A 13,714-nucleotide genomic window follows, 5' to 3' on the forward strand; every position below is an offset into this window, starting at 1 on the left:
CGGATCACATGCTGTCAAGGCGGTGAGGGCGGGCTTATCTTCCTTCGCCAGCCAACCTTCGTTCCTCGACATACTCGAGTGCTTTTCTAGCCCTTGTTTTTGAGAGTCCCAAAGTTTATTGGTATTCTGGATTATACGGCACCAAAACTTACGCTGTCTTTGGAGTGCGTCGACGGGAATTGGTCATTTTGGCCCCGAGTGACCCGGTAGATCCTCGGGAGCTTAGGTTTCATCACCCATGTTTCGTTCTGGAATTCTGTGCCAATAATCGGTAGGTTTGATAGTCGCTTTGGCAATCTCGGCTGTGTTATGTTATTTTATGTGTAGCATTGAGCTAACAGCTGTCAGACCATCGTTGTGGATTTGAAAATCCGAGGCTGCCTACTATTTTCTACAGCGAAAAGAGCAGAAATCGCGACCCCCGACCCTCTAGCTGAGGGAAACAGCTCACTTGCTTGAGGTAGATACTCTGATAGGCTGCCTATAGTAAAATATAGCCTCGTGGTGAACTCTCGGAGTTGCGTCCTGAGGCAACTTTTGCTGAAGTTTCTGTTGTAGATTGATCTTCCATAATGGCACACGAGTCAACAACATCGCTACTTCCCTCGGTAGACTCTGAGCGTTTTGATATCCCGACTATTGAACACGACGAGCCGCTCGTTGAGGTGATCCAGAAGTTGCACAGGTAATGATGCAGAACCCTCAGCGCCTGTGTTGAGGGCATTTCTAATGCGCACCATTCAGTTTTTTAACCTCGTCAGTATCCGAAATATGGTGTACATTCGAAGAAATAAAATCCGCCCCAGATCCACGCCTGAAATTGCTTGTCAACTCATTAGTGGACAAATCGCATAATCCTTCCACTGTACCCGCTTTAATGTAGGCTGATCTCGGGCGATGATCGATGATTGTGTTTCTGAACCCCTGTCGCAGGATTTGGAAGTGGAAATTTGATAAGGCGGCTGAATATGACGGTGACCCAAATGGGGCAAGAGGCCATATGTGTGAATATGTTGCCTGGCAGTTTCTCTGCCGCCTTAATCGGCGTGAATTGATCGAAAATCTCCTCGAAGCACTTAGACCCCCATTCCAACATAGGAGCAGCATTGACCACGAAGAGACTGTGGTGCCTGGCTATGCAGTTCCACCATTCGAGAGCAATACTCTGAGGAATGAGGCCAACCCACTTTTACCAAATTTCACTTCGGATCACGTTTTCGAGAGCAGTAGACTGCTTAGGGACACTTGCGAAAGTGATCACCAGGGGTCTCGTAACGACCCGGATAATTCGAAATCTAGTGGCGAACTATCCATGTTTTTTGGGTTAAATGCCCTAGAGATTGCTACCATTGCGTATGCGAAGAAACTCCTTAGCCAAAGGGTGGTCGAAAATGTGGTAAACGATTTATGGAATGGGAAAATTGTTTTTTGGGACTCACTGAGCGTGCACTCAACGAAGAAACCACGGCTCTTTAATGAAAGGTACGAGTCTCGGCCTCTCGGGTCATCTTGGCAGGTTACAAATACGTTGATATACTCACACATGCAACAGAACAGCAGACCCCTACCCTCGCTTAAGAGTGCCGGTATATCGAAAGGCTTTTGAAGCCATATTCTTCGTTTCGTTTTTGTTCCTTTATTATGCGGTTTTGATTGAGAGAAATCCAACAGCGATAGGTGTATTCGAGGCCATCCTGTATGTCTGGATTGTAGCTGTTGCTTACGATGAATTGAGCGGTCTCGTCGACTCAGGAATGCTGTTCTATCAGATGACTTTCTGGAACATTTGGGATTTGTGTATAATAGGGACTGGACTTATTTTCGTCATCACAAGTAAGCTCCCATCTCCTTGCTGAATCTGCTGTGGCCGTCAGGCCGTGTGACTTTGCAAGCCACTTCCAACGCCCCCTTGCAGCCAGGCTCTCTGAAATGTGGCGCCCAGATGGTTCCAGGGCCGTTTTGGATATTCCTCACCTTTCCCAAATGCCGCAACTCATGATTATATTGTATGGCCTGTTCAATTGAATAAATCCTTTAGGGGCTGTTGGTTTGAGTCAAAAGGACGGGTACATTACAGACCTGTCGTTTGACATACTTTCTCTAGAAGCATTGTTTCTTGTGCCAAGGTATGTCGTCAGATAAAGCATCCCTGATATTGTGACTCAGAACATGATGTTTGTAATAGGATATTTTCTCTCGTCAGCTTGAATCCCTATTTTGGAAGCCTTGTAGGTGCCGCATACTGCGAGTGTGACGCATACTCTGAAATGAGAACTAACAGATTCGCTCTATGATAGATCCCCGTCCTCAAGGAAATGGTATTATGGCCGACACCGGGGCTGGCAACACAATAAGGCTGATTTTCACAATCTAGACCAAAACCTCTTCGGTTTACTCCTGTGATTATCATACTATATTTGGGTAAGCGGATCGTCGCGTACGTCAAGTCTGGCTGAGACAAGCATCTGACATCCTAATACTACGTCTTAGGGTTCCTGACGACCTTCACCATGCTCGCCCGTGACCGCTTTTCAGTAAAGAAGATGTCCTGGATTCTAGTTAATGTGTTCTTTGGGTATGGCGGTGAAAACATCCTGTTACCGACCGCTTTGCTGATTAGCCGCACGAGGCAGATCTAACTACCTGGGTTTCGTGCGTCATACTTGAACCGAGCGGTAGAGATGCATCTACTGACGTGGCTGACTCGATTGGCTCACAGGACATTTGCTACGATGTAAGTCCACACCGTCATGCAAGGATCTCAAATAAATTGTCTTGTCAAAATGGTTGGCTCTCGTTGCAAGATAGCTAACGCGCTAGTTCAAAGATCTCCCCGTTCTTTGGATGTGGTTTGATGTGAGTGCTCGAAAATAAATGCAGATGCTGCGCCACAGCACGCCCAAATAAACCCCTCGCATACGTTTTCTGTCACGTTTCCGAATTTCCATGCGGTTGATCTACTGTTTCCTTCTCTTTGTTCTGGGAATTTTCTGTCTTTCAGCTTTTGGCGCCGGGCGCTGAGGCTGGGGCTATTCCACGGCTGCTCTACCGGCGAGGCGGGCCGCGAAGCCCCACACTTCTTGTTCTCCAGCTGATCCAGTTACGATCTAGGCTCGTTTTTGTGTCCGTGACGAGTTTGTTATTAATTTCGTCGCTGGTTAGTTTAATGAGTATGAGTTTGGAAGGGGTGGGTATACTTGCTCTCAGCTGGGCGTTTTTACGATGCTAATCCAGTCCCCTTCAGGTCATCTCTCACGCCCGAGAAGAATATCTCTTCCAGTTAGTGAAAGAAAACTTGCATTGGATCAACGTAACAGCCACTGATTAAGGTATAGACTTGCTATCTATGTCCTAGAGAGCAGTACTTCGAACAGACTAACCTACTTCTTGCCGCCGTTGGTTAGTGCGGAACATACTTGCCCTGTAGACCTGAGACACTGTCACTAACAGGAAGCCGTTCTTGGGCTTGCAGAATCTCATTCCTCTGCTCTGTATTCGTCCAATGCGGCTTTTCCTACCAGCGGAGGATATTAGACGAGTGCGTATCATTCTCCTCAGAGCAACACACCTTCCATGTGTTGCGCTGCTCTGGGCCTATGAGTCAAGCCGTCGCCTCTTCTCGCGAAAAGGCAGCTTTAGTTCGTCCAACATGCAGCGGACGCGATTAAGTCGCCCGACGTCCATAGCCCGGGCTCGTTCTAGTCAATATTGCCACCAATCTGCAGGGCTTCCTAGGATTGACTCACGCCCTCGTCGGGCTTCCCCGAGAGCTAGAAGGTATACGGAACATGGGCAACAGCGGCCTGGGCACGGAGAAGTTGTGGATATGGTCAACGAGATGGAGCGACTCCGCGGCCAAGTGGAGCGGGTGGCCGCCGCAGTTGGCATCCATCATCGTAATCGACAGTGACAGTTCCCACCACAACTGAGTTTCGCAATGTTGGGGGTATGGATGCTGTCAAAAATGTCCACAGCGTGACGGAATACCAAGTTCTTCCCGGGGTCCATATTAGCACGCACTTGCTGCATATATGGTCCCACCAGTGCAGACTGGTTTGGCCAGAGCCTCAGCGGGCGGATCGAGATACTTGACAACGACGTATCGGTAAAGATGTGTTTAGCTCTCGTCTATTTGGCCACGTTTGCATGGTGTTTCCTTTTGCCGCTCCTTTACTCTCCTGCTGGCGCTAACATGCATATACGTATTTCGGTGGCGCTCAACACCACGAGTTAGACATACTGCCAGTAACAGTCTACGAGGAAGAGGCATCGGACAAAGAGAACCTGATCGCAGTGTTAGTTATTGGCTGTTGGGAAGGACTGCCAGTGATGTGTTCGGCAGTGGCAGAGAGTCAGACCAATGGCAGCAGCAGAACAACCAACTGAAGAAATAGGAATAATAAGCAACAATAACCCTTTGCTTATGCTAGCGGTAACCATAAGACAAATAAGATTGTAGGGCGATCAATTGTTGACCTGGCGCTTCGTGGCTGCGCGGAGGGTGATCGTCCCCGAGTTGTCTTAGGTACGGTTTCCCCTCCCCAACTTCTCTAAACTCTCGCAACCTGCCTCTATCCACCACCCATCGTCTCTAGATTCTCGCTTGAGGAGCCTCGATAACGCCTCGCCCGTCTTCAACTCCGGCGCTCTTTTAGCTGGCCCTCCGCCCTCCTAACGGTGCGGCTGTGTTTACCAATCACACCTGGCGACACGCACTGCATCTTTGCCAAGCTAGGGTACCGAACTGCTGGGTCAGTGGTCACTCACTATGCCTGATTCAACAAAGAGGAAGAAACAAATTCTGCGCTGGTTCAGCGGAGAGAGCGTCGATCGGAAATGCCAGGCGCCCTTCAGCAATCTCCCGGCAGCCTGTTTCTGTCTGATGCATCGCGGCATGATTCGAGAATCCTCTTCCGTGGAGCTAACTGGGTCTCTTTCAAATCACATTGCCTTGCAATGATCCCTGAATGATCCCCTCGCTGGAAACGCCTATCCCTCTCTTCTCGCCCCCTCCATCAAGAGGGTGTGCCTTGTCGTTTTGAACAGAATCGTTTGTCGGTAGTGACCGCTTCTCGAGTCATTCCATCCGCCTGCGCAGCCCTCCTGCGAAATCTAGCGTCGATGAATGAGAAATTGTGACCCGGTCACACTCCCTGGGCGCTAATTTCTCTAAGCACACTTCCTAGAATGCCGCGCCTATCTCCGTATTGCAGAATTGATCGCAGCGAGTCCGGTCCGGTCTGTGCAGCGCCCAGGTACTTCCCCCTTCCCTTCTCCCAACAGCCATGGCCCACAACCTTCCCTCTTTTTTGAAACACCCATGCATAAAGCTCTCTACAATTCTGCCTCGCTAGGCAGGGCCCGAGGGCTGCCTACGATTTTCGTTACTCTGCTCCTATAGAGCACGTCTCTAGTTGCTTGGCTTGTACCTGGCAACTGCCATTGGCAATCATTTATATCAAGACACCCCTCCTCTTGGGTCATTGCTCTATCTTGTTTTAGGCCACATGAATCTATCTTTGCGACTTGCTTCACTGTCAAAGATATCATTGTTCAAACGTTGCAGAGACAGCTTTGATAACGCTTCGAAATAGGCTGTTTCTCCTGACATTTATCATATTTATCTACTCCATCTACTACTTATCATCAATACAGTCGAAACTTACGACATTAATAATGGATTGCCCCTCTGGGACTTTTCCTACCTCCTCGTCCTTCGCTTCCTCTTCCGGTGATGTCGAGCCGCGGGCCCGTCTTGTCTATTCGAATCCGTTACACATTGGCCCAACTTCCCCATTTCCATCACAGAACCATGGGCTGGGAATCTCATACTATGATTCAGAGTCTTCTACCAGCTATCCGCAACAATATCCGTCATCGGAAAGCTGTACCGCAGATTGGGCCCAACCAGTACCCGCGACAATCTCCTTCGGATGCTCGTTGAATACTACAAGTCTTGCATCGGCGGGCACGTTCTACGAGCGCTACGCCGGATCTGAGGCTTCTGCATCACCTCTCAGCTACTGTGGCCCGCAAGCAATGAGCACTTCATCGAGTCGCGGATCGGCGTTTGACTTTCGAGCAGGACCAGATACGATGAACACACACCCGTACAGCTTTTGGCCAAATACCCCTTGTTCAGAGCCTGACATCAGCATAAAAGAAGACCCCGACGCCGATTATCACAACAGCTCCTACCCGGAGCATACAAAACCTACGTCCATGCCTCTCTTTGCCCCTGTGGCACACCACAGGACAGGCGATTTTTTACCCAAGCTCGAAAGCTCTGAAGACGATACCAGAGGACCTAAAGTAATAAGCCATGATACCGATCCCAATTTGCCGACAACAACATCGACATTTCCAGTTGTGGTAATCCCCCCATGGAGCACGGACAATGAAATGCCACATGAGCACGATCAAATGAGGTTTCCGCCTGCGAGTGGACTCCAATGTACCATCTGCGGGACTCGATTTACTCGTCGTTCAAACTGTCGGGAGCATATGAGGAGGCATGACCCTAACGCGAGAAAGTCATTCCCTTGCGAAGACTGTGGGAAGTCCCTGGGCCGGAAAACTGATCTTAGAAGGCATATCGATAGTGTATGTATCCGAGAGTGTCCGCTGTGATATTTTCTGGCTCTTGCTGACGTGTGGAAAAAGGTTCACCGAGGAATTAGAAAGTTCGCGTGTGAACAATGTGGTGCTCGCTTCAGTCGTCAGGATACACTTGTAAGGTATGTTAGAGGAATCCCTGTTTTTGCGGTTATAATAGTGCACATTGCTGACATACTCTTGTAGACATGGATCAGATGGATGCAGACGTGGTCGGAGATTCAGTGACTCTACCTGGAGATTTGGGGAAAGTCGCTGTTCTCCCAGCCGGCACGGTGTATCATAAAAGGGGTCGAGCGGATCTAAGCCCCTAAACGGCGAAGCGCACACTACCGATACTTAAGCAAGGCCATTAGCTTTGCATTGCTTCAGCTATCCTCAACTTAGGTTAGCACTGTAGATTTCATGAGCCATGCTCTAGGGAGGGTTTTTGCTTGATTTACATTTTGCAACGCATGATTTCTGTTCCTGTGCCATCAGCCTTTGTTTGCTCTGACAGTCCAATTTGGCGACATCATTAGATCGAGGGTGGCATAGCGGCTATAGAACATGATATAAACATGGCAGGACCATGCGAAAGATACAGCTGTGAGAAGATGGACATCACTACACGGTTCGAGGTTATTAGACCATGCTTTTTTAAGTCCTCTGTTCACCTAGTAAATGCGTCCAAGCATCCTTAACATGGGTATAAATTTATACGTTGTAACAGTAAAGCAATCTCGAATATCCGGAGTCGGAGGAAATGGACAGCCAGAAAAAGAAATACCCCATGTTCCCAGCGATCGGACTCCGAGCACAGATCAGCTGAGAAGCCAAAGTGCCGTATTCCGCTGCGGACGATTTAAATCAGACTGGATATAGATATATTCCCAGGACTACAGAGTAGATTAGAGAATAGTTCTGCCGAGATTCACCGCTCCAGAGGGGGGTTTGCTCGAAATAAATCAACCCGATTCCCGAACTCCAGTGTCGGAAAGAGAAAGTTATTGGTTTGGAAATACACTACGGCATCCATCATGAGCGCTACAGAGACCATCACCAGAATTACGGCGGACAATGTCGGGAGTCTTTTCCCCGACGTCGATACTTCGCTTGCACGCGAAGTCCTCCCCTCGGCGGCAACCTCGTCCGTCACAAACAGCAACGAGCTTGCCGGGTACGATGAGGAGCAAGTTCGTCTGATGGATGAAGTGTGCATTGTTCTCGACGATGATGACAAGCCCATTGGGAGTGCTAGCAAGAAGACATGTATGCAAATATCCCCTCACCCCCACCCCAGATTCCCCCCCGCAAATCGACTCCAGATCTTTGATTACAACTGCAATTGCTCATATTTTGATTTACTTACAGGCCACTTAATGACAAATATCGACCGCGGCCTCCTCCACCGAGCCTTTTCCGTCTTCCTCTTCGACTCCCAGAAGCGATTGCTCCTGCAACAGCGCGCCTCCGAAAAGATCACCTTCCCCGACCTGTGGACGAATACCTGCTGCTCCCACCCTCTTGGAATTCCCGGTGAGACAGGTTCGGAGCTCGACGCTGCTATTCTAGGTGTGAAGCGGGCAGCGCAGCGCAAGCTGAACCACGAGCTGGGCATCAAGCCCGAGCAGGTCCCGATTGAGAAATTCGAGTTCTTCACTCGCATTCACTACAAGGCCCCTAGTGATGGCAAGTGGGGAGAACATGAGAGTAAGATAAAATCCTGACTTGCCCTGTATTCATGCGGCATAATGGGTGCGGTCGCTAACATATCTGCTTTCGTTTCTAGTTGACTATATCCTCTTTATCGAAGCAGATGTCGACCTTGAACCTAACCTGAACGAGGTCCGCGACACGCGGTATGTCTCCGAGACGGAGTTGAAGGAGATGTTCAAGCAGTCAGACCTGAAGTTTACCCCGTGGTTTAAGCTCATCTGCAACTCGATGCTGTTTGAGTGGTGGAGCCACCTCGGCTCTGCTTCTTTGGATCAGTACAAGGGCGAGACACAGATTCGCCGTATGTAAGGAAGAGACGGTGGGATAGAGATTTATAATGATGAAATAGCAGCGTTATTCCCCCCAAATGCATTGGCTAGCAAAAAGAATTTTCCAGGCATGAAATATATGAATTCGGCATGCGATTTTCCATGTCTTGCCTGCCTAATCAAACTCCCCACTTCGAATCATGTATCCTGCTCTCTTGAATCAATAATTATGTGCATCCGTCACTAGAAGCACTATGCAACTCCCCAGAATCACCCCACCAACAACCATAAACGTCAACTGCGTCTTCCATCCACTTTGTACAAGCGCAGCCTTCCGACTATATTTCTTCACCGTACGAATATAATTCGCCAACCCATTCCCAAGGCTCACTAGACTTAATACCCAGAATATAATGCCCATGGGCAGCGACATCCGTTTTTCTATCTTCGATGGCTCGGCTTTGAAGTGGAAGGATATGATAAGGGCCACCGAGACGATTCCGAGGTACATCGACAGCCGTAGCCAGGAGAGAAAGGTGCGCTCATTGGCGCAGTGATCGCGTGCATCAGAGGCGGCGTTTTCGAAGAGAAGAGCGCCGAACCATGGCCGGGTGAGGAAGATGTGCTGGCTGTCTTCTAGGTGCCTGTTTTCTACTCGTTAGATCATGTTTTGTGTACAACGAATATGAGGGAACGAGATAGAGAAAGCGTACTCTTCGATTAGGACTGGCTTTGCATGGACCGGGTTAATCACCGGGTTGTATGGCGGTCGCGTGGCGGCTGCGCCGGGTGTGGCTTCTTCTGGCATGTTGTATTTGTAGCGAGAAGGTGTAGGTTATATCGGCGGTCTGCTGGAGTTTTGATCCGGAGATTCCCTGTTATACGGTCCCCGGGCGTCGATTCTGTGGATTTGCATCTTCTGGCTGGGGAGACAAAGGGGTGACTTCGTTCTGTTGCTCCAAATCGGGTGAATTTCTGCTGTTGCTCCAGATTCGCCAGCTGATCGAAGAGCATCCACGTGATGACTTATTTCGGCCTAATCCAGTTTGGGATAATCCAGCTCTTTCGACTCTTTCAGTTTGTCTCTGCATGTCCCGCCGCGTTCCGAAGAGCGCTGTGGAAGCGACGCAATTATTATATCTGTGGGGGGGAGAGATCAACTGACGAGCGCCGGTTGAAGGTGTGTCGCCAATTGCGCGACAAGCTCATCGGTTGATCTCACCCCTCCCCCGGCTCAGCTTACCTTTCCAGAGCTCGGACTGGATGGTGGAGACGATCTGCGGGGCGTTTTTTCTTTGGTCAGCATCAAACTGCATGGACGACCAGAATTGCGCCCTTTGACATTTACAATGGATCCTTTCATTTTGTATTTGAGAAAGTGTTAATTGGCGTCTGACTTGATAAAAAATGGCCCTATCCAGCCCTTGGTATACTGTTGGAACGGTTTTGTGAGTCATGAGTATACGAAGGTGTGATTGTGAGTGGAGTAGCTAAATAGCGGAAGCGGTTCCAAGGCAAAGTCTTATCACGAGTGGGATGCAAGGATCCAGACTCCAGACTACTTATGCTGCTCGTCAACCTTGTTTCTGGGCTCTCTTTCCCCTTTTCCTCTGGCTTTCATTGCGAATATCCGTCTCGAACTCACAGAACCCGCCGCAGTTGCATCACGGCGGAGGATCTCGCCTTCCGAACAGCCAGTCCTCCAATACCCCACGAATATTGCATCGCGTCTCAGCATGGCCAGCGCACCGGAAGACCGAACCTTCCACAGCCGCTTTCGTTCCGCAGACCCGCTTGCTGAGAGTGTGATTGCGCGCGATTTGGAGCAGTATGCTGACGATGGGGATTCGGCTTCCACCGTCGAAGAGGAATACTCCGAAGACTCGACGGTTCAGCCCATACGCAGCCATCCACGCACAGCATCTCATTCTTTAGCAGGCTCTTACCAACGTCCGAGCTTCTTCACCACAGTGTCTCATGCGACAGTGGTGCCACATAACCCGGAACATGAAGGAGTGTCATGGAGGGATCGGGAGCAGGCGATCGAGGACGAGCGAGAGCTCTTAACTGATAACCACTTCCTTGACCCGGCCAGGGCTGGTAAGCGTCAGCGAAGTACCTCTCGTGCCCCTGCAGAGGAAACTACATCTTTGCTTGGTGGAGGGGGGAGTGGTGGCCCTGGGTACAACGCTGTGGATGCTGAGGATATCGATCGCAAATGGGAGGAAGCCGTTACTGCAGGCCTGATCCATACGACGTGGAAACGCGAAGCAAACGTCATTGGCAAAAATGCTGCCCCGTTGGTGGTCACCTTCCTACTTCAGTATTCCTTGACTGTAGCAAGTATTTTTACGTTGGGTCACTTGGGCAAGAAGGAGCTCGGTGCGGTTAGTCTTGCAAGCATGAGCGCTAGTATTACGGGTTACGCAGGTGTGTATCTTGAATAAAGGCTCTTTTTCCTTGGAATTTTGTCATTCGAATGCTGATTTATTTGCTCGCAGTTTACCAAGGGTTGGCGACAAGTTTAGATACTCTCTGTGCCCAAGCCTTTGGGTCTGGGAAGAAAAAGCTGGTCGGATTACAAATGCAGAGGATGGTTTGCTTCTTATGGGTTATCACTATCCCAATTGCTCTACTCTGGTTCTTCGCCGATAAAATCCTCAATCGCATAGTACCGGAGAAAGACGTAGCTAATCTGGCTGGTCTGTACCTGAAAGTGGTTGCCCTGGGAGCCCCAGGATATGCTGCGTTTGAGAGTGGGAAGCGATATGTGCAGGCCCAGGGTATCTTTTCTGCATCCTTATATGTCTTGCTGATATGTGCTCCACTCAATGCATTCATGAACTGGTTATTTGTCTGGGTAAGTTCTGATGAGGAACCAGTAGTTCGCGAAAATCGGCTAACATAGACCGCAGCAATTCAAATGGGGCTTCGTCGGTGCTCCTGTCGCTGTCGCCATTACTGACACCCTCATGCCTGTGCTTTTGTGCCTCTACGTGTATTTTATCGACGGCTCCGAATGCTGGAATGGGCTGAGCAGACGCGCGATGAGCAATTGGGGACCAATGGTACGTCTCGCTCTTCCAGGCCTTCTGATGGTAGAGGCAGAGTGTCTCGCATTCGAAGTCTTGACCCTGGGATCCTCCTACCTTGGAACTACTCCACTGGCCGCCCAGTCCGTGCTGGCTACAGTATCATCCATTACGTTCCAGATCCCCTTCACTTTATCTATTTCCGCGAGCACACGTATTGCCAATCTGATTGGTGCCACCCTCGTTGATGCCGCCAAAACAACCGCCAAGGTCGCAATGTGGGGGGCTGTCCTCGTCGGTCTGCTCAACATGATCCTAGTTTCTGCGTTCCGCTACTACATCCCGCGCCTCTTCACCTCCGAGGACGAAGTCATCGAGCTTGTAGCCCGGGTTTTGCCGCTCTGCGCAGCCTTCCAACTGTTTGATGCCCTAGCCGCCACTTGTAATGGCGTCCTTCGTGGTCTTGGACGGCAGGAAATCGGAGGATATGTGCAGCTCTTTTGCTACTATGCAATTGCAATGCCTATTAGTTTCGGGACCGCGTTCGGGTTGCGATGGGAGCTTTTTGGTCTTTGGTCAGGTGTTGCTATTGCTCTTGGTCTTGTGTCTCTCATCGAGGGAGTGTTCCTTACACATACGGATTGGAACCGGTCTGTTGAGGATGCCGTTCGGAGAAACGCGGCAGCGTGAAAAGAAAATTCTGCTAACGAGGGAATCTACATGAACGTGTACGTGTTACGTTGACGAGGTATGGCATGATTGTTTTGAATAAAATTGTTGTAAGTGCTATGCGGCTTTTTGGGGAGCACAGAACATGAAGGTATGAATGAATAGAGATCGTTGTAGACATTGTAGACGTTGAAGACATTAGCGAGAGCCTTTTTTTAGCCGATATAATATTCGTAGAAATCATTCATTTAATATTCTTGTATGACAGAAATCTACATAACAGTATAAGTGTCATCATCAATAGTCGGGTAAATCAACCCAGTATTGAGCAACTCCTGAGCTGCCCGCACCACATCCGACGGGGGAAGACTCAGCTTCGCCGCAATCAATTGCGCATGCAAACCCTCATTCGTCTGCGGCTCCGTCTTCAACAGGTTAAATACTCTTTTCGCGACCGGAGTCATAGCTGGGAGCGCGGCATCCGAACCCCCATAGCTCGTCCCATCAAGTTCCCCCATCGCCGCATCACGACCAGCACCTCCGGCACTCGGCGGCGGACCCCGCGTATGAAACAAATGTACCGCCGCAGATTCCAGGAAGTGGAAATGCAACTCATTGATATCCGTCAACGGCCGCACGCAATGCGCGTTAAGGACCTTGCGATCGCCCATCAACGACTTTAGCCTGGCAAACACCTTCGCATACCCGTTCACATCGACGCCGTTGCGGTCCTTCCCTTCCTTGCCCAGGTCGTCCGTTGTGTCCATATCGTCGCTGGGAGTCACCCACTGCTTTGTTTCTATCTCGCCCGTTCCGTCATCGAGCTTGTATGTGACGTTTGTCGCCTGCGTGCTGATGTTTCGGACTTGGCCGACGAAGACGACGCTCGAGACATCTTGCCCGTCGATTGTGTAGTTGGCCTCGGGGTAGGGTTGGGTGGAATCAAGGATCTGTTTGATTGTTACTGGGCGGAGGGTTGTGTTGTTTGCCTCTGTCTGGAGAGTAGATTTGGAGTTAGCAAAAGCCAAAATAGAACAGAGCAAACAATAAGCTGTAGTAAAAGACTCAGGAAGGAAGAAGAGAACGAGGAGGGTACCCTTCCACCAGATGGGCTGGTTGTCTCTCCAGGCACGAAGCCACCGCCACCACCTCCGTATCCGTAGTCTGTAGGCTGATTAGTAAATGGATAGGAATATATAAACGGGGAGAAGTACCCATTGTTGTGTCTGAGTTTCGAATATATGCGTGAAGCTCAAGCTGCGTAACAATATCGACAAGCTGTGGAAGCAGTCATTTTACCTCTTCGGGACGTGTTTCGCTGGTGGACGCGTCGCGGGGAGCTTGATTTGTTTGCATGATTTGCATCACTACTCGGACCTACTGATGATCCGGACTTTCACCGCCTTGGAAATTTACCGTTATCAAGAAAAA

General features: G+C 49.8%; 6 protein-coding genes across 6 annotated transcripts; 4 read left to right on the forward strand and 2 right to left on the reverse strand.

Moving 5' to 3' along the window:
* Positions 1–572: 572 nt before the first annotated feature.
* ASPSYDRAFT_143883 (uncharacterized protein) lies at positions 573–3,910 on the forward strand (the record flags this gene model as incomplete). Its single annotated transcript, XM_040841386.1, has 11 exons — positions 573–685; positions 745–879; positions 934–1,482; positions 1,553–1,833; positions 2,167–2,248; positions 2,375–2,421; positions 2,491–2,575; positions 3,112–3,187; positions 3,245–3,279; positions 3,336–3,399; positions 3,473–3,910. The coding sequence occupies 11 exons, from the start codon at positions 573–575 to the stop codon at positions 3,908–3,910; spliced, it is 1,905 nt and encodes a 634-aa protein (XP_040706336.1).
* A 1,697-nt stretch (positions 3,911–5,607) lies between these two features.
* Positions 5,608–6,901, forward strand: ASPSYDRAFT_41207 (putative C2H2 finger domain protein (Ezf)). The gene is made up of 2 exons (XM_040846222.1): positions 5,608–6,730; positions 6,850–6,901. Exon 1 carries the CDS (start codon positions 5,677–5,679, stop codon positions 6,628–6,630), a length of 954 nt encoding a protein of 317 aa, XP_040706337.1. The 5' UTR covers positions 5,608–5,676; the 3' UTR covers positions 6,631–6,730; positions 6,850–6,901.
* Positions 6,902–7,634: 733 nt separating this feature from the next.
* Positions 7,635–8,622, forward strand: idi1 (isopentenyl-diphosphate delta-isomerase IDI1; the record flags this gene model as incomplete). The annotated part of the gene is made up of 3 exons (XM_040841540.1): positions 7,635–7,866; positions 7,969–8,307; positions 8,387–8,622. The coding sequence occupies 3 exons, from the start codon at positions 7,635–7,637 to the stop codon at positions 8,620–8,622; spliced, it is 807 nt and encodes a 268-aa protein (XP_040706338.1).
* A 180-nt stretch (positions 8,623–8,802) lies between these two features.
* On the reverse strand, positions 8,803–9,390 carry ASPSYDRAFT_55387 (DUF202 domain-containing protein; the record flags this gene model as incomplete). The annotated part of the gene is made up of 2 exons (XM_040849030.1): positions 8,803–9,226; positions 9,296–9,390. 2 exons carry the CDS (start codon positions 9,388–9,390, stop codon positions 8,803–8,805), a joined length of 519 nt encoding a protein of 172 aa, XP_040706339.1.
* Positions 9,391–10,318: 928 nt separating this feature from the next.
* ASPSYDRAFT_86221 (MATE family efflux transporter) lies at positions 10,319–12,304 on the forward strand (the record flags this gene model as incomplete). The annotated part of the gene is made up of 3 exons (XM_040851627.1): positions 10,319–11,012; positions 11,084–11,442; positions 11,498–12,304. 3 exons carry the CDS (start codon positions 10,319–10,321, stop codon positions 12,302–12,304), a joined length of 1,860 nt encoding a protein of 619 aa, XP_040706340.1.
* Positions 12,305–12,473: 169 nt separating this feature from the next.
* On the reverse strand, positions 12,474–13,660 carry ASPSYDRAFT_41210 (putative replication factor-a protein). The gene is made up of 3 exons (XM_040846223.1): positions 13,498–13,660; positions 13,380–13,447; positions 12,474–13,278 (listed from the first exon to the last, which is right to left on the reverse strand). Exons 1-3 carry the CDS (start codon positions 13,499–13,501, stop codon positions 12,556–12,558), a joined length of 795 nt encoding a protein of 264 aa, XP_040706341.1. The 5' UTR covers positions 13,502–13,660; the 3' UTR covers positions 12,474–12,555.
* Between the last annotated feature and the right edge of the window lie 54 nt (positions 13,661–13,714).

This window comes from Aspergillus sydowii, assembly GCF_001890705.1.
Source record: "Aspergillus sydowii CBS 593.65 unplaced genomic scaffold ASPSYscaffold_2, whole genome shotgun sequence".
In the NCBI taxonomy this organism is placed as follows: Eukaryota; Fungi; Ascomycota; class Eurotiomycetes; order Eurotiales; family Aspergillaceae; genus Aspergillus; species Aspergillus sydowii.

What these genes read in the sequence shown, in the direction of transcription:
- ASPSYDRAFT_41210 (XM_040846223.1), bottom strand. An exon ending in CCAGCCCATCTGGTGGAAGG is followed by an intron (nt 13,279 to 13,379) that starts GTACCCTCCTCG and finishes TCTACTCTCCAG; the next exon opens with ACAGAGGCAAACAACACAAC.
- ASPSYDRAFT_41207 (XM_040846222.1), top strand. Translation starts at nt 5,677, where the DNA reads ATGGATTGCCCCTCTGGGACTTTTCCTACCTCCTCGTCCTTCGCTTCC.